Source organism: Staurois parvus, unplaced genomic scaffold (genome assembly GCF_062004578.1).
Source record: "Staurois parvus isolate SC_StPar_1 unplaced genomic scaffold, SC_StPar_1.0 ptg000147l, whole genome shotgun sequence".
NCBI classification, from domain to species: domain Eukaryota; kingdom Metazoa; phylum Chordata; class Amphibia; order Anura; family Ranidae; genus Staurois; species Staurois parvus.
Window position 1 is genome coordinate 4,069,268 of NW_028317943.1, and position 22,476 is coordinate 4,091,743.

A 22,476-nucleotide genomic window follows, 5' to 3' on the forward strand; every position below is an offset into this window, starting at 1 on the left:
TTCAAGACCATATTTCAGAAATGAATACACCCCAATGAAAGTCTTAGGAGCAAAGCTAAATTTTAGACAACAAAATCCTGATTAACAAGAATTCAACTACATGTGAGTCAAATTATTCATTAAACAGGTGTCCAGCAGACAGTTGATTAAAAAAGGGCATTACTTAACAAAGAAACTCCCTTCCCATTTCATGCTGTCAGTAATGGCACCACATGGAAGAGAAATGTCACAAGACTTGAGAAAGAAAATCAGTTCTTTACAGAAAGGTGAAGGCTACAAGAAGATCAGCAAAGCTTTACTTGTCAGTCAGAATACTGTAGCAAAAGTGATAAAAAAAGTAACAAAAATGGAACTGCAGCCACTTCACAGAGACGTGCAGGCCATCCACGGAGTTTAACACCTCGACAAGAGTGTCTTCTGATGAGAAGGGTTGATGAAAATCGCCATGCAAGTTCACTGCAGTTAGCCAAATTGGGGTGATTGTTTCCCGTGACACAATATGGCATACACTGCAGGAATAGCATGCATAGGTGTCATCCACGAAGAAAGCCTTTCCTAAAGCCCATGCACAAAATGGTCTGCCTAGAATTTGCCAGGGCCCATGCTGAAAAAGAAGACTACTAGGACTCTGTACTCTGGAGTGATGAGATCAAGATACATGTGTTTAGAACTAATGGCTTCAAAACTGTATGATGTTGCAAAGGTGAAGAGTACAAAAAAAATGCATTGTGCATACAGTGAAACAGGTTGGTGGCAGTGTCCTTCTGTGGGGCTGCATGAGTGCTGCTGGTGTCGAGGAGTAGCATTTCATTGATGGTATCATGAATTCACAGATGTACTGCTTTATATTGAAAGAGAAGATGCTACCATCACTCCGTGCCCTTGGGCGTCGTGAACTTTTCTAACATGACAATGATCCAAAACACACATCTAAGGCTGCTGTTGCATTTCTGAAGAATAACAGGGTGGAAGTGATTCAGTGGCCAAGTATGTCTCCTGATCTGAACCCAATCAAACACCTATGGGGAATTCTGAAGAGACAAGGCAAGCATCACTCTCCGTCCAGTGTCCAGACTCTAAAAGAGGTCGTTCTTGAAGAATGGAAAAAGATAGATGTTGCAATATGTTGCCAACTTGTTCATTCCATGCCTAGAAGACTTAGTGCTGTCCTTACAAATCATGGAGGTCATACAAAATACTAGATGTAGTAGTTTTTGTTGTGGGGTTTATTCATTTTTGCATCAACTAATTTGAGTAAAACTAAAGATTTTGTAATCTAAGTTGTATCATTAACCTCACTTTCATGTAACGAGGTAAACAAATGCTCTATAAAACTCAGTTTTGTAAAAATTTTGGAAACTGTTCTTGTGTTCATTGAGATATTGATTAAAATCTTACTTTTCAAAAGGGTGTACACACTTATGCTGAGCACTGTACATGGCAACATCCATACATTTCATTACATATAAAATTTCATTGTTTTCCATTGGTACACTGTATTTGTGCTTCACTGCTCCATCCCATAAAGCTGGCCTATAAGACAGCCCACTCATTGATAAAAAAATGCTTCCTGTGTGGTGGATATCTTTTCTTTACAGTTGGCAATAGAGAGATAGTGATTGTACTAAACCAATGAGAGTTTCCTTTATTGGTGATTCTACAAATTAAATGTATTACAAAATCATGGAAGAGCTAATTTGGAAAAAGCAAAAAAAAAAAGCAAAAAAAGCATACCTAAGATAAACACTGCTACAATATCTCAAAATATACACAGACTAAAAATACTGTATCTTCTCTTAAATGGAAAGATAAAAAAGGATTTTTATTCAGTGGAATTATACCTGGTTTTTTGACTGCCATCTAGCAGTTGTTGCTAAGTTCAGGTTAGATGTGGGAATGTTTGTATAAGACATGCAAGTATGCTACAAAAATTCGTTTTTTGAAATGGTGATACAGGAATGTTGAAAATTGAAATTGTTTAGCCCAAGTCTATGGTCTAGTACAAAGAGGCATGATGGATACATGCATTAGTGCCTCTGTCAGACCCTTTCTTAGGAGAAACTCGAAGCTCTACAGCATGATCTCTTACAGACACTGTGATCCATAGATTTAAGAAATGCCAAGCCAACACTTTGCTGAATACCTGTTTATTGGCCCATTTTACTCCGTGTACTTTATTTGTCCTAGGGGTCAAGTGGTCATCATGAATATAGGGCAGACAGCTTGATTCTTATGCATGGGGCTTAAATCTCCTTTCCAAGTTATTAGTCTGTTATTGTTGATCTGAACATCAAACAACCCTGTAAATTTAAACTATATAAAGTATATGTATATTTTGTAGCAAATTGAGTTAACTCCGCTTTATATGCTGTACACCACTTTAATTTACAATTACTGCCTAAAGCCTTCATATTGAGCTGTTACCCGTTTGAGTTATTTTACTTACTGTGTATTAATTTGAGTAATTAGCATGAATTTCCTTGTATTCATTTAATGACATGCCTTCATGGATTTATTATAATGTAGACAATTTTTTATTTTCAACCATATTCATGTTTATTCATATACAGTACATGTTCTCCATGGTGTCTGCACAGAAAAGCATAGTTAAGGCTTAATAAATCATTTATAACTGTTTATATTTATGAATTCATATTTTATTAAAGCTGTTATTATTGCTTTAATGAAAGTATAATTAAAAAAACTATATCAGACTTTTTTGATCTCATAGTCTATCTACAAGAATTTATTTTCACTATGGCTACTTTCACACTGAGGAGTTTTTGAAGCGTTTTCACATTAAAAACAGCGCCTGAAAAGCTCAAGAAAAATGCTTCTCTATGCATGTGAATGTATATTTATGTATATCTATTGCCACTGTGGTGTTGTGCGTGCGAGCGGTGCAGTGTAAAAATTCCTGCTTGCAGCATCTTTGGAGCATGTTTGGTGAGTTAAAAGAAATGCTCCAGAAACACCTCTTCCCATTGAAATCAATGGAGAACACTTTAAAAACGCATGAAAAGTGCCCCAAAAACACCTCTGGGAAGTGTTTTTGAAGCAATTTTTAAGTCACATGTCCTTTAAAAATGCTTAGAAAACATGGCAAAAGCGAGGTAAAAATGTCTATGTGTTTTTGCTGTGTTTTTGCAGTGGATCAGCATGAAAATAGCCTTAGTTACACCTTAGAGCAAGCATACTAAGGTGCAGGTAAAGGTCAGCTGTACAAGACCACTTGACCTTGACTTTAAAGGATATTTATTCTACGGAATCCCACAATTATTTTTTAACATTTCAGTGTTCTTAGCCTACAATAGATACCATGTACCAAATACAGTGACATTTTTAACATATCAAACTAGCGCACCTATTATATAAAGTGAACAACAAGCTGTGCTAAAAATAATCACCACTCTGTTCTCTTTAATAATAGACCCCACAGTGCATATGGAACAAAAAACTAAATTTTACAAAGATATATATTTTTGTGCATAAAAAAAAATCTAAATCCACAGTACATAAAGAAACAAAGAATTAACAAATGTCTTTTTGGTTCATAAGCGACAGTGCCAAAGCACCAAATATGTTTCCAATGTCTATAAATAAGTAGGAGTCCAACTTGCATCAATCAAAAAAAAATCTATAAGTGTCCTCTTGGAAATTATCCTTCTCCAAGTAAGATCCACTTCAATGAATGTGCAATCCCACACCCTGTGCTCACACAGAAAATTCACCAAGGGCATGACATTTCCAATCTGAATGTGTCTAATGCTCTTTCTCATAACTTTCCTTTTGCTGCAGTCTATCCGTATGGACTTCTGCTGATGCTAAAAAATAAGTCTCAAATGGTGTGATAATATCTTGTATTTAAAGAATAATTCCAGGCATTGGTATGTTATACATAGTTACATATGCATACTATACCTGGCCGATGCCCATGGAAGCTGGAAATCACTGCTACTTGAGTGATCTCGATTTGCTTCCGGGTCCCATGCTGAGCAGCCAACCTGATGCATTGTAAACACAGGAGGTCAGCCGCTTGGCGGTGGCACAGGGGTGTTTTTTTACCCTTGCAGGTATGAACAGTCCAGCTCTTCCTTCTCCACTCGCAGGGAATCTCAATGCATGCATCCTTTGAGATAAAATGTTTTGCTACTTATTTTTTATGGTCACCATTGCAGATACTGCGGCTTTACAATTGATATACAGGTATAATAACACAAACCCCATTCAATTATTTGTCGAAGTGCAGAGAAGTTTAAGATAATTGACATACATATCCATATCGGTGCAGACCATGACCATGACTAAGACATTAGAAAGAGAATTGCTTTGCCTTGCAAATATCTGCTTTTCCGCTCACATCCACAATGTCTTGATAGGTGTGTCAAAACCTCTCTACAATGCACAAAGGACCAAAAAATTCAGCACACAAGTTGGCTCATATAACAAACTAAAAGACCAAAATTCCCTTAGAAGTTTATCAGAACCTGTTTTTTATCATACATTTGTAAGTACAGTCAAGTTTGGTTGCCACAAGTATTTTTGGACAGATGTAAAAATAGATGGAAGGTTAAGGTTTTTTTTTTTCTTCAGTAAATAGAAAACAGAATAGATAGCATGACTGTCCTTTTTATTGATATTTGTGTTCTAGTAAAAATAATTGAAGGTGAAGCTTCCCAGTGGGGACACAGACAGCATTAAAAGTCAGCGAAAGCTTTTCACTGTTTTATGAAAAAAGGGATTTATTGCTGTCTGTGTCCCAATAATGTGAGAAGAAGCATTCCCAGTGGGAACACAGAAAACTGACATGCAAGCATTAAAAAATACAGTCTACCAGTTGTTAATTTATTTATTGCCTTGTGTAAGTGGAGAAAATGTCATCATTAATTATTATGTAATTTTTGAATATAGATCTTGATCCTTTCCCTCCTGAGGAGCGCCCAGAAGTAAAAGTGAAGGAAGGCACAGGAGTGACGCTGATTTGTGACCCTCCTCCACACTTCCCAGGTGATAACCTTCACAGTGATAATTTACATTGTTTTTTTCTTTCTTACCTGTCATTTGTGGAAATTTACTAAAATTGAGTACTATATATGGTCTGACTGTAGTGCAGGCTGCAGGAGCTCTAGTCAAACAACGCAGCCCTAATAATAATAAGACTCAGCAGCAAGGTATTGCATTTTTTCTTTAGGAACTTACAAATCTCCTTAACATACAGCATAGATATGAAGCCCTTTTTACTATTAAGCTTTTCATCTGGTGAGGAAACTTTTAGAGTGTTGACCCTAGGTAGCACACTGATCATCTACGATAATAGTATGTGATAGGGTATGCCCTAATCATCCAGTTTGGGCTTTATTACATATGTTGCTGTGAAAGGGAGAGTTATAATACTGAAAACAATATATATATATATACTGTGTGTGTGTGTGTATATATATATATATATATATATATATATATATATATATAAAAATTTAGAGCACAAGAAAAGATTGCTCATTTATGTTCCAGCACTCACTGTTTAATCAATCAGTCAATGACAATGCTTAATTTCTAAGCACTAAAACAGGATTCAATATTTGTTCCACATTTGGTCCTGAAAGCTTATGAGCCATTCATTTATTATGGCAAGCTAGAGAATGTGCATCATATGTTGTGAAAGTAGTAGTAGTTAGTCAACAAGCTCTGAGGTAGGAGGTACGCCTCCGAAACGCTCCAACTTGGTAGTCTAATGGGGTGTATGGTTGAACATGACTTCTTATGCTGTGGTATCTTGTGATCTATATGTGATTATATTCTTCACTTCCCATTTGGCATTGATGCTGTATGAATAATAAATAGTTGGTAATGCAGTAGGCCTTTGTGCTCTCCTGTTTGTTCGTTTTGTAGTTCGTCAACAAGACCTATTCTGTAATGTTGAAGACATTTCATAGTTTCCCCAAGCCACTGCTTCAGTGTCAGGAAGAACACCAGTTGCAATCACTGTGGAATGAATAGTTGTTGATCGTCCAAGAACAAGAGTTGTGAAAGTTGTGAAACAACCCTGTTCTAGTTACATAATCCCAACGTTATCAGTCAGGTTGGCATATGTGTTAATTCCTTTATTTACATGGCTAAAGGTGTTGTCAAATTGGCATGGTAGCGAAGTTAAAATGACATGCCATGTTCATTCGTGCCATACGTCCTAAACTTATGGTGTTCAGACAAATGTTCGAACTGAAGATCAAAGAAGAGCCTAAAATGAATGTTTGAATCAAACACTCAGCTCATCCATACCTGCCCCCACATAGGTGACAGTACATTTTTCCAACCTAACAATAAATATAAGCTTCTTCTGTTTGTGTTTAACACCAAAAAAAGAAAATTAAACATAAAACAAATTTCTTAAGATTGTGTGCTGCCTTCAATAGACTTGCCCCTGGTCTTTAGGCATTTTAGTTTTAGGCATTTTAGTTTTAGTTAAATCAAAATCCTAATTTCCCTTAAAAGCACAGATTTATAAAATGTATGCAAAGTATTTATAAAAGGCCTGAGATCTGATGTTGTATTACGTGCAAATATTTCTCTTGTACTGATGTTAGCAGAATCACAGAGAAAGGAGAATCTCCTTTACTTCAGAGAATATGAAGTCTCTTCTCTGAGACTCTTTGAAGACGGCACACCATTCTTAGAGGTTGGCAGTCAGAAAGGTTGTGCAGAGTTTCAGTGAGTAGAGTCGCAACATAAAAGTAAGGTGAATCCTTCATATCCTTTATATGAGGAATACCTAATTCAGATTCTCTCCTGACTGATGCTACAGTATGAATACTCACCTAGTATTGTATCCATGAATAGTTAGAATATTATTTATAGTATAATTTTATATTGCATGTGAACTTTTATTATTTTTATTTAATATTTTCTTTAATGATTGTGGTTGAATTTAAGACAGTACTTTAAAATTTCAGTAAGATTTTGAGATACAAAGCTCGCCTCCCAGAAAAACACACAAGGAATAACAGCAAAGTACACTAGGCCTGCGGTTAGGCACCCCCATTGCTGGATAACTGGAAGTATGTGGCTCCATGCCATGCCAATACCAGCCCCTTTATACCCTGCAGCACTTCTGGAGCATTTGAGATATATCTTCAAAATCTAGAGTACTTTTTCCAAATTACCACTGGCAGATGCTGACCAATACTGGACCTTTGGTTCTACCATGAGGTAAAGTATGTTCAACCTGTCTGGTTGTAATACCATCCATTCTGAACTAGTAAAGGGGTCTTTGGACCCCTTACCTAATTACCTATTATATTCTGAAAATCAAAGAAGAGCTTAATACGAAACAGAAAAAAAGATTATGGGATTTTATTCTAACTTAGATTCAATTAAATGTAAAATGATGGTGCAGAGGCTGTTTGACCTTCTTTCACCACAGATGAACAGTTAAGGGTTTCTTTAGACCTTTTAATAGTTCTTTCAGAAGAGGACCTCAGCCTACTTGATGCTAGACATGTGTGACTCATTTAGTTAGACAATTTTCTTTATTCAGAGATTTGCCTGTATCTGAATTTCTGAATCACAATAGTAACAAATTTAAAAAAAACAAATAAATTATAGCAAACCAAATGATCAGAATTGGAAAATGAACTCAAAATTGAAATGCAAACAGAGTGCATAAAATACAGTAAGGTATCAACATGAAATTAGAAAATCCCTACTTAGGCTGCTGAATAGAATAAAATAGAACGATAGAATGGAATAGAATAATATAGAAAATAAGGGAATAGAAAAGAATACAAAGAAGATAGAATAGAATAAATATATCCATCTTCCACAATTTGAATTTCGGAAGATGGCTTTATTCGTTCTATTTTAGTCTATTCTATTGTATTCTACTCTATTCTATTATTTTCTATTCTATTTTTTATTTTCTATTCTACTCTATTCTATTTTTTATTTTCTATTCTATCCTTTTATTTTCTATTTTAGTATTTTCTATTCTATTCTATTGTTTTATTTTCTGTTCTTTTCTATAAAGCAGCTTAAGTAATAATCATTATCTTAGTTCACCTTTATACTTTACTGTATTTTTTGCAATATGTTTTCATTTTGAACTCAAATTCATTTTCTAATTCAAATTCATGCTCACATTCAAATTTGGATAATTTTGAATTGATTTGAAAATAACAAACATTTACAAAGCGAATTTCGAAAACAAAGCATTATTACATAATGAATATGACTAAAAAAAATTATTAACTTAACGGGCAAATCCAAAACTAAACACATTTTTAATTCTTGCACATCTCTGCTTGATGCCCCTCTAAAGAGGGTGCCAGATTTGTTGGACGTAATCCCACCATCCTATGCCACAAAAAAACGTGGGCATGAGATGCACCAAAGAGCACAGTGACCTCTAATATGAGACACTTTGCAATGTGTGCCTCTATTTCGGGACCAATTAAAAATAACACACCTCACTGGTGAAAAGCATTTTAGCTGGTATCAGCATGGCCATACAATAACCTTTTGTATTTTTATATAATAAACAAAAATGTAGCCCTCCCAGAGCTTGAGTTTTTACTACAACAATCAGTACTTTACACTGCTTATAACATTGATTGCTTACTATACACTTCCCACAGCATTAAATGAATGGTAAGCTAGCATGTGTTATCACTTATCCCTTTTAAAAGGATACAAAATACATATTTTTGCATAGAATGCTGTGTGTATCAAATTTTAAATCATCAAGGCAAACAGCTGTTTTACAGTATAAAACATTCCTGGACCTCCCCATGTCAGCCTACCACAGGTTAGCTCTGACCCCTCCAGGACAACCTCTTTCATAGCCCATAGGAGTGGCTATCTCCCCTCACTCAGCGTTCTTTTTTCGTCCTCGCTCTGGACACCTTGAAGAAAAAAATAAAAATCTCTCCTATGGCCTTTCCAGGTTCAGCCTCTCCTGGGTAAGAAGACCCCTTGTCTGGGCTGTAAACCTCCCTGTGTAGTGGGTTCCCTTGGTGCGGGGATTATTATGCATGCTTTAAAAATTTCTGCTTATTGATTATGCCACCCTACAGTGGTTATTTCTGTGGGGCAGTATAAAGAACTGCTGGGAAGGCAGGGTACCTTACCTGTGCATAGTTTGGCTGGCTTGTAGTCACATATCTTAGTAGGTCTGTGGGCTGGCTGGCACTTGTAGTCCATATCCCAGCATATCTATGGGCTGGCTTGCACTTGTAGTCCATATCTCAGCATGTCTATGGGTTGGCTGGCACTTGTAGTCCATATCTCAGCATGTCTGTGGGCTGGCTGGCACTTGTAGTCCATATCTCAGCAAGTCTGTGGGCTGGCTGGCATCTGGGGCTGGTAATGCCCACATTCATGGTGGCAGTGTTTGTTGCAGCTACAGAGCAGGCTAGGTGGTACACATGCAAGGGTGACCAGCGCTGAACTTCCCGGGTTGCCATGGAGCGGCCGGGACGCTGCGTTATCTAGAGGCTGGTTTTCTCTCTCTTATGTTGCAGCTCTGTGTCTCTATGAGCTCCACCTGTTTACCTAATCACTAGCTGATCAAGCCTGGGTCCTTCTGCTGCTCTGCTCCCTGTAGGTAGCCTCAGCTGTTTGCCTGTTTGCCTTGTATGCATGCACATGTATTATGACTCTGAGATGTGGGTTAGGTGATATGCCCCCTTAGGCTGTTGCTAAACGCTGCAGCTTCAAGCACTGAAGAGCTAATGGATAGTTTTTTTTTTCTTTTTATTTGTTATTTATTTTATTTATTCTTCTTTTTCTCTGCTTTCTGTAATTATCATTTTTATTTTATTTATTTTTTGCAAATTTTTAAAAGAGTTCCAAGAAGAGTAATCCTCTGGCCAGCACAGGAAAAGGTCTTCTACCTCTTCCAGGGCCTCTTCTCCAACCCACCCTGAAGTGGTGGCTTGTTGGGGCTGTTCAGCTGAAGCATTGCTGGGCAAATTGGTGTGCACATCCTATCTTAGGTAGGGGGCACGTGACAAAGCTGCAGACGCACAGCAAGTATAATTGTACATTAGTGACGCAGCAAAAAAGAGTTCTCCACTCAAAAAAATACTACCCAGATTGAAAAAAAAGACAGTTCCTTCTTTCCTTTGATATTTGAAATCAAAGAGCCCATTAAGGATAAATGGGCAAAAAAATAGCAAAAGAGTAAATGTCCATAACAGAGTTTCAAAGTTATACCCTTTTTATAAAAGGGATGGAAGGAAGTACTCAGTTGTTTCTGTCGCAAGTGCACTAATACGGCTACAATCACCTCATGTAAAAGGGATGGCAAATTATGGAATATAGTTCCCAAAGTAGCCACCTCTTTACAGAGATTGACCAGCCACATAATGCTTCCACTTGAAAGTTCGGTGTCTTTTAGGGATCCAATGGACAGCAATATTGATACAGATCTGAGCAGGGTGTACACTGTGACAGGACTATCCCCTATGGCCCTCAGAGTTTGGGTGGCAGAAATGGAGTCCTGGGTTCAGGAGAAGTGCAATTTTTCAGGATAGCTGTGGACTTCATTGCTGAAGCAGCAGTGGATCAAGTCAGAATGACAGCAAAGTTAATGGCTCACACAGTAACACCAAAAGAACCTTATGGCTAAAGCATTGATTCTATTGGATGGGAAGCTCCTTTTTGGCAAGACCTTTAAAGCTGCCATTCAGCAGGTTTGCGGTGGGAAGTCAGGTCTTATCCTACAGGAGAAGAGATAGTACCGTCAGTTCTTTTGCTCTTTTAGAAGAGTTAAGAATCATTTCAAAGAAGCCAGTGCATACAGGCCTGGTGGGCCTTTTCAGACATTGGAAGAATGTCAGTGCAGCATTTCCCAAGGGAGTCAAGTCCAAATCAAGCCAGCCAGTTAAGTCTTCAGACAAGCAAAATTTGCTCTATTCAGGGAGGTCTGGGTGGGAGAAGTAGAGGATGCTTGAATTCTGGATATCATCCGAAGTGGATATCTCTTAGAATTTGCAAAAAGGCCCCTCAGTATTACTTCGGGGGAATTCGGCTACCAATGTGTCCAGACAAACTGAATTGTTTGTACGCATATAAAAAAGAATTGTTAACAGCTTAAGCTATTTTTCCTGTACCAAGACAAGAATGGGGCAAAGACATGTATTCCTGTTTGGTTCTGGTGCTCAATTCCTCAGGCGTCTTCAATTCCTTTCAAGATCGATTCCTTGGAGACCATCATTTCAGTAGTAAAAGTCAGGGACTAGATGGCCTCAATGGATTTGGCAGGCACCTATCTTCATGCCCCCATAGTTCGGGCTCATTATCGCTTTCTCAGGTTTGCATACAAGGGTCACTTTTCTAGTTCGTTGTTTGCCATTCGGGCTTTGCACCGCTCCCAGAACCTTCACAAGACTGCTGTCAGCCTTCATAGTTTTTCTGAGACTCAGGGGTTTTCAGATATTTCATTACCTCGATGACATCCTTCTGTTGACCTTGTTGAGGACTCTTCTGATGGATCACGTGTCTCTAACCTGTAACACACTCAAATGCTTTGGATAATCAAACATCAAAAGAGTCAACTGCAACCAACGCAGGTCCTTCTATATATCCCCAGTAAAAAGTAAAAAAAAATCCAGACTCGGTTGAGGGAAGTAATGGGCAGGCCTTTCTTATTGGCAAGAGAGTGCATGCAGTACCCAGGCCTTCTGTTATCCACCATCCCAGTTGTTCCTTGGGTCAGATGCAGAAAAAGGAAGTTTCAATTCTGTTTCCTTCACCAGTGAGATCATCATATATTGATCCTCATACCAGGTCCAGTAGCCCGTTTATTAACCTGGTGGACGTTTTTGCGCAATTGGAAGGGCAGTGTTCCTCTCAAGCCTCCAGAACCAGGCTGGTGGGTTGGGGGAGCCCACAGCTTTGGTCACCAGGTTCAAGGTCGTTGAAAGAGGTGGACAATGCAGAGTTCCTATCTGCTAGAGTTAGAAGCTTCCCGATTCACTCTGCTAGCATTCCAGTATCTGTTACGTGGAAACGTGGTGAAGGTGCTTGCAGATAATCGGACTACAGTGGCTTACTTGGCCTGTCAAGGGGGCACCAGAAGCTTGCCTCTTCTGAGAGTAGCCTGACAAATCTTCATTTGAGTGGAAGGGAATTATCTTTACTTCATACCTCCCAGGAATGGAGAATATTCTGGCGGACCAGAGTCAGAGTTTCGTAGATGACAGAGAATTCGATCACTTTGAAATTGTTGCGGAAAAAGCCTGGGCAACACCAGACATGGGTCTGATGGTGTCATTAATGAACTTCAAGCATTGGGCCAGGATGCCTTTTCCAGTCCGTGGAGGTTTGTGGGGGCAATAATAGCCCTGCTCTTTTGGCCAAGCCAGCCTTGGTTTCCCAAGAAATAGAGGATAAGGCTTGAACAACCAATTCCACTCACAGTTTGTTTGTTTGTATTTCCTGGTTCAGAACAGGTTGTTGCATCTGAACCCCACAAGACTGAAATTAATGACTTGGAAGTTGAGAGGTGGTCTCTAAGACATCTGGAGCTGTGAAAAGGCATAGTTGACACCTTGTTGCAAGCTAGGAAAAAGTAAACTATTTCGACCTTCCATCGGGTATAGAAAAGCCTTTTTTGGGGCTCTCTTCTGGCAAAAATTGGAATGCTTAAACTTCCTCGGTATCTAATGTTCTTAAATTCCTGCAAAACAGTTTAAAAGCAGCCTGGCTTATAATTAGTTGCAAATTCAAGTTTCAGTCCTCTTGGCCATGGCAAGTAAAAGATGGGCCTTTAACCCTTTGGTCATTCACTTTCTGAAGACAGCAATGAAAATTAGAACACTAGGGAGAATTTGCCACTTGGCTTGAATGCCTTGCTGGCACCACCATTTTACCCGATAATTTTGTTTTTTTTATTCCATGTTGCTCCAAGGACATATTTCCTAATGGCAATTGCTACCAAAAGGAGAGTATCTGACATGTATGCCTTTTTTAGCTAGAGAGCCATACTGATGGATCCTCCAAGACAGGGTAATTCTGAGACAAGTCCCAAATTTCTTCTAAAAAGTTTCAACTTCATTCCATACAAGTTGGGAGTCCGTACTTTCACCTTTTCTGGAAGATGGGTCAGAGGATGAGTGGAAGAAGTTACATCTGGTTCATTCACTTTCAGTATATCTGAAATGTACAGAGGACATCCGTGAACAAGATAGTGTTTATATCTTCCATCAAGGTCCAAGGAAGGGCTTCACGGTTCTACCCAAGGTCATGTCTTCGTGGATTGTCAAGAGCATTCAGATTGCCTACAAAGTCCTAGGCTTGCCGCCACCTTTGGAAGTGAGAGCTAATTCAATGAGAAGCATCCCAATCTCATTGGCAGCATACGCTAAAGTGTCAGCAAAGGTGGTTTTCAGGGCAGCAAGCTGGAGAACGGCAAATGCATTTATTTGTCACCACAGAATGAGTATGGCTTTTCCATCGGTGCAGTTATTTTTGGATCTACAGTCATTGCAGCGGCTGTCAGTAATAGAAATTTATATGCAGCATTCAGTTTATGTCTTGTTTTTTCTCCTCCCTTTGTTCCTTTTAGCATTGCTTGGTACATCCCATGGTAGGTTGAAATGGGGAAGTCCAGGAATAGGGAATATTGTATTCCATACTTACCGTAATTTTCCTTTCCTGTATCCTCCTCATGTCAGCCAGAGATTCCCACCCAGTCTCCATTGTGAAGAGTGATATGTTGAACACTGAGTGAGGGGAGACAGCCGCTCTTATGGCCTGGGAAAGAGGTTGTACTGGAGGGGTCAGAAAGGGCAGAGCTGACCTGTGGTAGGCTGACATTGGGAGGATCCAGGAAAGGAAGATTACGGTAAGTATGGAATACAATTTTCCCTATTTTTGCATTGAATGCTCTATTTATCAAATTTTAAATCATCAAGGCAAACAGCTCTTTTACCTTATAAAACAGACAATTTTACCATATCAAAGTATTTCAAACTGTCATTTAACAGACTTTTATTTCTCTCCTTCTTACGCAGATGACCTTAATTACAGATGGATCCTAAATGAATTTCCAAATTTTATTAATGTGGATAAACGCAGATTTGTTACCCAGGCAAATGGAAATTTGTATATAGCAAAAGTAGAACAGTCAGACAAAGGAAATTACTCCTGTTTTGTATCCAGTCCTTCAATCACAAAAAGTGTCTTTAGCAAATATACTTCACTTTTGCCCCAGGCAGAATGTAAGTATTTCCCTATAACATGCAGTATATAACTGATATATCATTGTCATTAGGATTATTATTTGCAGATGTATAAATATTTACTTGCACTGATTGTACAAATCAAATGTCAATGCTAGATACCATAGGACATATTTAATATGGTAATCAATAGTGCAGTGGGTACATTGAAAGGGGAGTTGTGCAAGATAACCAGATTTAACATTTTTTGGATTTCACGCAACTAAAGGATAAATAGGATGGTTGCCATGGATTACATTGGTTTGCTAAAGCATTGAGCATTATAAACATTTTTTTTTAAATAAAACACTTTTTACCATTTTTTTCATTCTTTCTATTGGTAAGTTCTGCTGGAGCTTCTTTACGACCACTTCTGGTATAAATGCATATACTCCAGCTACTGCTGCATGTTCTTTCTTAGTGGAAAATTCTTATCTTATGCAATGTGTGTTGGCATGGTCACTTGTGGTCTCTTTTGGGAGCACATGTGATGGGATGACAATGCACATGATTGGTTGATGGAAGTCGGCAGAGCTTTTCTTCATTCACTTAGCTTTGGGGATAATTCCCTTGCAAAATGCAACTTTTGTTGCCAAGTGAACAGCCTATTTGACTTAAGTAAATGAACAATACAAGGTTTGTGAAAAGTGATAGCTCTTGGGGGAGAGTAAGCTTGCTCATTTCTATGCTAAACTGTTGCAGCAGGAATACACCCTGCACTTTCCAAAAAAGCAGTGTGTAATTGTACCTGTCCGACACTATATTGAGTGTATAGTTTATAATTCTATTACTACAAAATGCAAAGGGGTTGTATTCTGTAGGGTAAATAGACCGATCTATGGCAAATTCCTTTGCAAAGTTCAATTTCCCTTGGAAAATGAACAGTCTATTTGCTTTTAGTAATTCAACCCGATAGTTTTATATCAGCTGGTATGAATTAATACTGTGAATGTATATTGCAATATCCCATGTTCCTACATCTCTGAGAAATTTTTGCCTTTTGATGGTAATCCTGAACATACATTCATTCACAGCTGTGCATATCTTAAATACTCTACCTCTAAAATATGTTCTACACTCTACTTCCTGAATTCTGAATTGTTTCACATATTTGGATGGAGTTGCCTCCCTAAGACATTTTGACACCAGTATGCCACCTTAAAAAAAAAAAAAAAAAATATATATATATATATATATACATATACACACACATACCCTCACCAGCCACTTTATTAAATACATACACCTTGCTAGTGCCGATTACCATTACACCACCGGCCTGAACTGATACGAGGCAGGATGGATCCATGCTTTCAAATTGTTTACGCCAAATTCTGACACTACCTTCTGATTGTTGCAGCAACCAGTCTGCCCATTCTCCTCTGACCTCTGACATCAACAAGGCATTTTCATCCACACTGCAGCTCACTGGATATTTTCTATTTTTTGGACCTTTTCCTGTAGACCCTAGAGATGGTTGTGTGTGAAAATCCCAGTAGATCAGCAGTGTTTGAAATACTCAGACCAGCCCGTCTGGCACCAACAACCATGCCACATTCAAAGTCACTTAAATCCCCTTTCTTCCCCATTCTGATGCTCGGTTTGAACTTCTGCAAGTCATCTTCACCATGTCTACATGCCTGAAAAAATGTAGTTGCTGTCATGTAATTGGCTGATTAGCAATTTGTGTTACCAAGCAATTGAACAGGTGCACCTAATAAAGTGGTCGGTGAGTGTGTGTATATATATATATATCTATAGGTGTGTGCGCGTGTGTGTGTAGTGGAAATTATGGTGGGGGCAAGTGTGTCCCCCAGGTCCGTCTTGCTGAGCAGGCTCGGAGCTCAGGCCGGATCTGTCATTGGCACTGGGAGCTGTCAGATTGATCAATAGCTGAGCGCAGTGAAAGCAAAGGAAGGAGTGTGTGCTGTGCTTTCTGCACCCCCCTAGAGTGCAGTACCCGGATCTGTGAGTGAACAACGAAGTACTGCAACTTTTTATGGGGGGGTGGTGTGTGCGTGTACATGTGTGTTTTTGTGTGTGTCTGTGTATGCATGTACATGTGTCTGTGTGTATGTACATGTGTGTATCTGTACATGTGTCTGCGTGTATGTACATGTGTGCGTGTACATGTGTCTTTGTGTGTGCATGTACATGTATGTGTGTTTGTGTGTATGTATGTGCATGTGTCTGTGTATATATGTACATGTGTCTGTGTGTATGTACATGTGTCTGTGCGTGTGTATTTTTGTGTATGTACATGTATCTGTGTGTATGCATGTCTGAACGTGCCTGTGTGTGTATACCTGTGTCTGTGTACATGTGTCTGTGTATGTATGTACATGTGTCTGTGTATGTATGTACATGTGTCTGTGAGTGTGTATTTCTGTGTATGTACATGTATCTGTGTGTATGCATGTCTGAACGTGCCTGTGTATGTATACCTGTGTCTTTTGTACATGTGTCTGTATATGTATGTATATGTGTCTGTGTATATATGTACATGTGTCTGTATGTGCATGTGTCTGTGCGTGTGTATTTCTGTGTATGTACATGTATCTGTGTGTATGCATGTCTGCGTGCCTGTGTGTGTATACCTGTGTCTGTATGTGTGTGTGTGTGTACATGTGTCTGTGTATGTATGTACATGTCTCTGTGTATATATGTACATGTGTCTGTTTGTATGTACATGTGTCTGTTTGTATGTACATGTGTCTGTGCGTGTGTATTTATGTGTATGTACATGTATCTGTGTGTATGCGTGCCTGGACGTGCCTGTGTGTGTATACCTGTGTCTGTGTATGTATGTACATGTGTCTGTGTATATATGTACATGTGTCTGTATGTACATGTGTCTGTGCGTGTGTATTTCTGTGTATGTACATGTATCTGTGTGTATGCATGTCTGAACGTGCCTGTGTGTGTATACCTGTGTCTGTACGTGTGTGTGTACATGTGTCTGTGTATGTATGTATGTACATGTGTCTGTGTATATATGTACATGTGTCTGTTTGTATGTACATGTGTCTGTGCATGTGTATTTCTGTGTATGTACATGTATCTGTGTGTATGCGTGTCTGGACGTGCCTGTGTGTGTATGCCTGTGTCTGTATGTGTGTGTGTGTACATGTTTCTGTGTGTGTATGTACATGTCTGCGTGTGTGTACAGGTGTCTCTGTTTGTGTGTGTTTGTTGGTGGCGAGTAACTCTTAAGGCCTGGCTAGTATCTCAGGACTTGAAATTTTAAGCCCTGTGTGTATGTATGTGTATATATATATATATATATATATATATATATATATATATATTGTTACATAGTCTGGCTGAAAAAAAGACAAAAGTCCATCCAGTTCAACCATAGGAAAAAAAAAAGTTATAATCCTATACCCACAGTTGATCCAGAGGAAGGCAAAGAAACCCAGCATAGCATGATCCAATTTGCTCCTGCTGGGAAAAAAAATTCCTTCCTGATCCCCCGAGAGGCAATCGGATATTCCCTGGATCAACTTTACCTATAAATGTTAGTATCCAGTTATATTCTGTGTATCTAAGAAAGAATCCAAATCTTTTTTGAAGCAATCCACTGAGCTGGCCAGAACCAACTCTTGAGGGAGTCTATTCCACATTTTCACAGCTCTCACTGTGAAGAAACCTTTCCATGTTTGGAGATTAAATTTCTTTTCCTCCAGACGTAAAGCGTGCCCCCTTGTCCTCTGTGATGACCTCAGGGTGAATAGCTCTACACCGAGTTCACTATATGAACCACTGATGGATTTAATGTATATATAATATTGCCCTTAACCTAAAACCGTACTTTTCAGAAAGTAGTCCCAAAAAAGGCTTTTGCATGAAAGAAGATGATCTTTACTAGAGATGAATACATTATTTAGCATAAGTGGTGATTTGGAGATGTAATGGCTGCATTTCATTGTTGATGTCAGATGTTATTTGCTGTCTTTGTATTATAGCCGCAAAACGCTATGCCGCAGATATTCAAGTTAGATTCTCAGATATTTATGCTCTGAAGGAACAAAATGTGACACTGGAGTGTTTTGCTTTGGGAAAGTAAGTACTACATTAGCACAATGAATTTGTAAATGCTGAAAAAAGGACAAACGTCTACTGATGTAACAATGTTGTGGTAGGAAAAACATAGCTCTTTTTATGGAAATAACTTTACATAATTACAGCTGTGTGTTTGATTTAAATTGGAACCCTAAATCTTCAGGTTTTAGTTGATGTCTGTGCTTCACTGGAAAGGTTTACAACCACTTTGCGTGGTCACCAGAACAGGAAATGAAAAGAATCAGTAACAAAAACAGCAGAGAAACACGTTTATTAATGTGGACAGGTTGAAAATGCTTGAGTTTGTATTATTACTTCATTTTTATGTATTTTTGTGAAGAAGATTGTGCTAACAATAAAACCGCACAGTGGGGACACTAAAATAAAAACAGAGGGTTTGATCCTTTCCCACTCTATCTTGAAGTAGAATAACATTTTGGCACTTTAAAAATATTTCCAAAATATACTTTGGAATCTAATTTTTTTATTTCGGAAAGCAATTTTTTTGTTTATTTTTCTGCAATAACCTATTTTAATTGTACAGCACAGAAAACAGGCAACTTATTCAAACACCATGGGTTATGGGCTTATATATTCAGGTGATTGGATACTGACAAGGTTTTAAGGTCATGCCCCCTGGGGCGCCTCCCCTATCAGAAAACCCCATTCTGTGAGTACAGTAGTTTTTTTCTAGTGTCTGTAGGAAATGGACCTCTTTCCTTTCTGGAGAAACCAGCTTCATTACTTTATTACTGTCTTCTTTACTTTCTAAAGATTTCTTCAATCAACCTAACTAACTACACAAGCAGAGTATCTGGATCAGTACAACCTGGGTAAAACCTTGGGAGCCGTACCCAGACCCCACAGTGTGGGAACGGTCTGTTATGTTGCTCTGGGCACTGGATCCTGCATGAGGCACTTACTTTAGCATTGGTGCAATGTTTTGAGGTAGCTACTGGTGACGTCATCACGCACCGGAACACGGCAGCCATCTTGTTGGTTATAAACTTACCATTTGGTTATATGGTGACATGCTGTTTTAAGTATCTTTTGATGTACATATAATACTACGTTATAAGGCAATAAATCCTGCTAATCATACTACACTATGAGGATTATTTTGCTTTTTGGATGATGTTGTCCTCTTTGAGGATAATTCATTGTTTTAGGTCTATATTTGTCAATTTATCTGAAGTATCAGTTTGGGAGCTAATGCCTTGATTTGGGAATCTAATGAGAGGGATCCTATTGGCGTCTAGCTACATCCAGTGTATGGAGTGCACCGTATCCCCCCCCAGAGTCAGCAATAACGGAGTTCGTCATTCTAATTTGGTATCCGCACTATGCTTCTCTTGACCGCCACTTAATTGTGGGGTCACAAAAGTCTGGTAAGAGGCAGTAATTTTTTGAGATGCTGGTGATGGTGGATCCCCAAGAAGTTTTTTTGAATTTTTTTTGGGAAACATAATTTTTTCTGAAATATCTGAACTTTTGTTTGTCACTAAAGACTTTATGTTTATTTTAAATAATTTTTTTGCACATTATTGGACATTATAATTATTTTTTTATTTATATATTACTTTTTTGTACTTTTGAATTTGTAGCGCTGCACTTTTTTTTTTGTAAGCTACTGGTCCAGGGCTGAGGCCCATTACAATGGAACCCAGTCCCTTGTCCACCATGATGGGCGAAGCCTGGATTTTATATGCAGTGAACACATAAGACAGAGTCACACTGTATATTTTACTGTTGCTGTGCAAAATGGGGCTTTGTTTCAAAAGTATACACTTTATGGAGTATATTTTTCAAACTTGGCACTAAAATTCATCCATCCAGAGATCAGTCTCGGATGATCAGGTGTTGTTGCAAACTTTAATGTCACTTTCACCTTACACCTTTATAAGGCACTCAAGTGCTTTCGTCTGCCACAAAGATCTGCTGCACAATGGTCTAGTTGTTGTCTGCTCTTTTATTCATTACTTTGGGAGGTCCTATAGTGTATGAATGAGTTGCCTGTGTCCTGCACTGTACTCCAAGATATGGAATTTGCAGGTAAGTCAAAATTCCTCTTATCTTACTGTTTACAAAATGTTTAAAATGCCAATGTTCTGAGTATACAACCATTTTAGTGTTGGGTTCATGTGCAATTCCTGTATTTCAGTGTCATGTGGGTAGATGTGGGTAAGTTACTGTTAAAAAGTCTGTGGGAGATGTTATTGTATTAAAAAGGGTCCATTTGTTTCCCCACAAACACTGATATATGTTGCCTTCTCACTTTTAGCCCTGTACCTGTAATCAGATGGCGTAAGCTGAATGAAGCAATGCCTGCCACAGCTGAAATTAGTCAGTCGGGTGCTGTGCTTAAAATTTATAACATCCAACCAGAAGATGAAGGGACTTATGAATGTGAGGCTGAGAACATTAAGGAGAAAGACACACACAGGGCATATGTTCATGTACAAGGTAAGCAATTGATACCTTTTCCCAATATTTTTCAGAAAATGATTTAATATAACAGGTAACAGGAATACTGAACAGTGTTGTTATCCAGCGCACAGTAATGTATATGCTTCCAAACTCTGGATTCCTTTCTTTTTTAAAAAGGGTCCTCCAGGAGGTTTGAAAATATAAATCTGGCTCTTGCTGCCATGGTCATCTGCTGCTGGCACTGTCTTCTGCAGTGATTCCGTTCTGCTATTAGATGTCCTCAGTCTTTTAGGTTAAATGATTGAGGACATCCTATGAGTTCAGGGTGCAAATGATCCTCCCGGGAGGGGACAGCACCACAGCACCCTGCATTCACAGTGTAATAATGTAGACAGCTGTGCTGACTTCATTACGTTAGCTCTGCTTTCTGCATCATCATGGACCACCCAGTACTAGGGAAGAGTTAAAGTGTTACTACACCCAGGACTCTGCATTCACTCTATCTGGTCTCCCACAGTACACACTACATAAAAATGCAATTATTTTAGCAAATATAAACTGCTAAATACGCAGTCTTGTGACTTATATCAGTGTTCAGCAGAGCACTGGTTAAAGCTTGTAGGAGTTTTCTTTCTGCACTAGGAGGATGCAGAACCGCTGACTGGACGGTGCTGATTGGCCCTGTGTTGGTCACATTCACTCCCAAGAAAAAAAGAAAAACTCTCTAGCTATACACATCAAACTGAGCATGTGCAGAGTGTCTCCACACAGTGGGGTTTATTTACTAAAGATAGTTCACTCAGAATCTGGTGCAGCTGTGTATGGTAGCCAATCAGCCTCTAACCTCAGCTTGTTCAATTAAGCTTTCGCAATAAAACCTGGAAGCAGATTAGTTTCTGTGCAGAAGTGCTCGAGATTCCGAGTGAACCAGCTTTAGTAAATAAATCCCAATATGTCTTATCAGGAGATAAGAGGGAGATAATATATCTTATCAAGAGATAAGAGGGGGGCACTGGAAGAAGGGGAGGATCAGAGAAGTCAGGATCAAACAGCATTTTTACACAATGCAGAGGAATAACCCCTTAGGTTCCACAGTGAGTATATCAAGCATGCTTTACTGCATACACAGACTGATTTTACTGTTGTGGGTTTAGTAACACTTTAAATAGGAAGGGGACCCGGTGTGTCACATGACCAGGCTGAAGACATACAAAAAAGGTACGTTTGCAAAATAGAAAACGAAGGGAGAAACCATAAGAGCTGCAGAGGGCTCAGAATATCAATACGCCGACAAGTTTCAGTTTTTCTGTGGACCTCAGGGAACCAGTGCTAATAATTGGAGTTCAGGAAATTAGGAAAGGTTAGTATTTTTTGGCTTCCTTTACAGTTAGGATGGGGTTAAATACATATATCTGCAACAGGGTTGCTTTACGGCCGCGTTCACACCATACATGCAGAAAAACGGATGGAAACTGACGCGCAGATTTCACTTGCAGAGACATCAGTTGACATCAGTTTTCATGTGCGCTTCAATGACTTGTATACACATTGCAGATTCCTGCGCAGAAAAAATCTACAGGTGATGCTAGTGTTGTGGTGTGAACAGGGCACATAGAGAACAATTGATTTAGTTGTACCCTTGCAGAATGTGTTCAGAAAAACTGACGGCTCTGCACCATGGTGTGAACGAGCCCTCAGAGTTAAGCAAAACTTGTACTGTGGGAAATCTGTAAGCTGTCATCAGTGACTTTTTTTGGACATGCTA

General features: G+C 38.8%; 1 protein-coding gene across 7 annotated transcripts in view; it reads left to right on the plus strand.

The window, feature by feature from the left end:
- CNTN1 (contactin 1) overlaps nt 1-22,476 on the plus strand; it is a 280,313-nt gene that overhangs the window by 196,054 nt on the left and 61,783 nt on the right. For all 7 annotated transcript variants that reach the window (XM_089673988.1, XM_089673989.1, XM_089673986.1 and 4 more), the window contains 4 exons: nt 4,912-5,007; nt 14,013-14,219; nt 18,188-18,284; nt 20,566-20,747. In XM_089673988.1, coding sequence (XP_089530114.1) covers nt 4,912-5,007; nt 14,013-14,219; nt 18,188-18,284; nt 20,566-20,747 — 582 coding nt within the window. The remainder of the gene's footprint in view (nt 1-4,911; nt 5,008-14,012; nt 14,220-18,187; nt 18,285-20,565; nt 20,748-22,476) is intronic.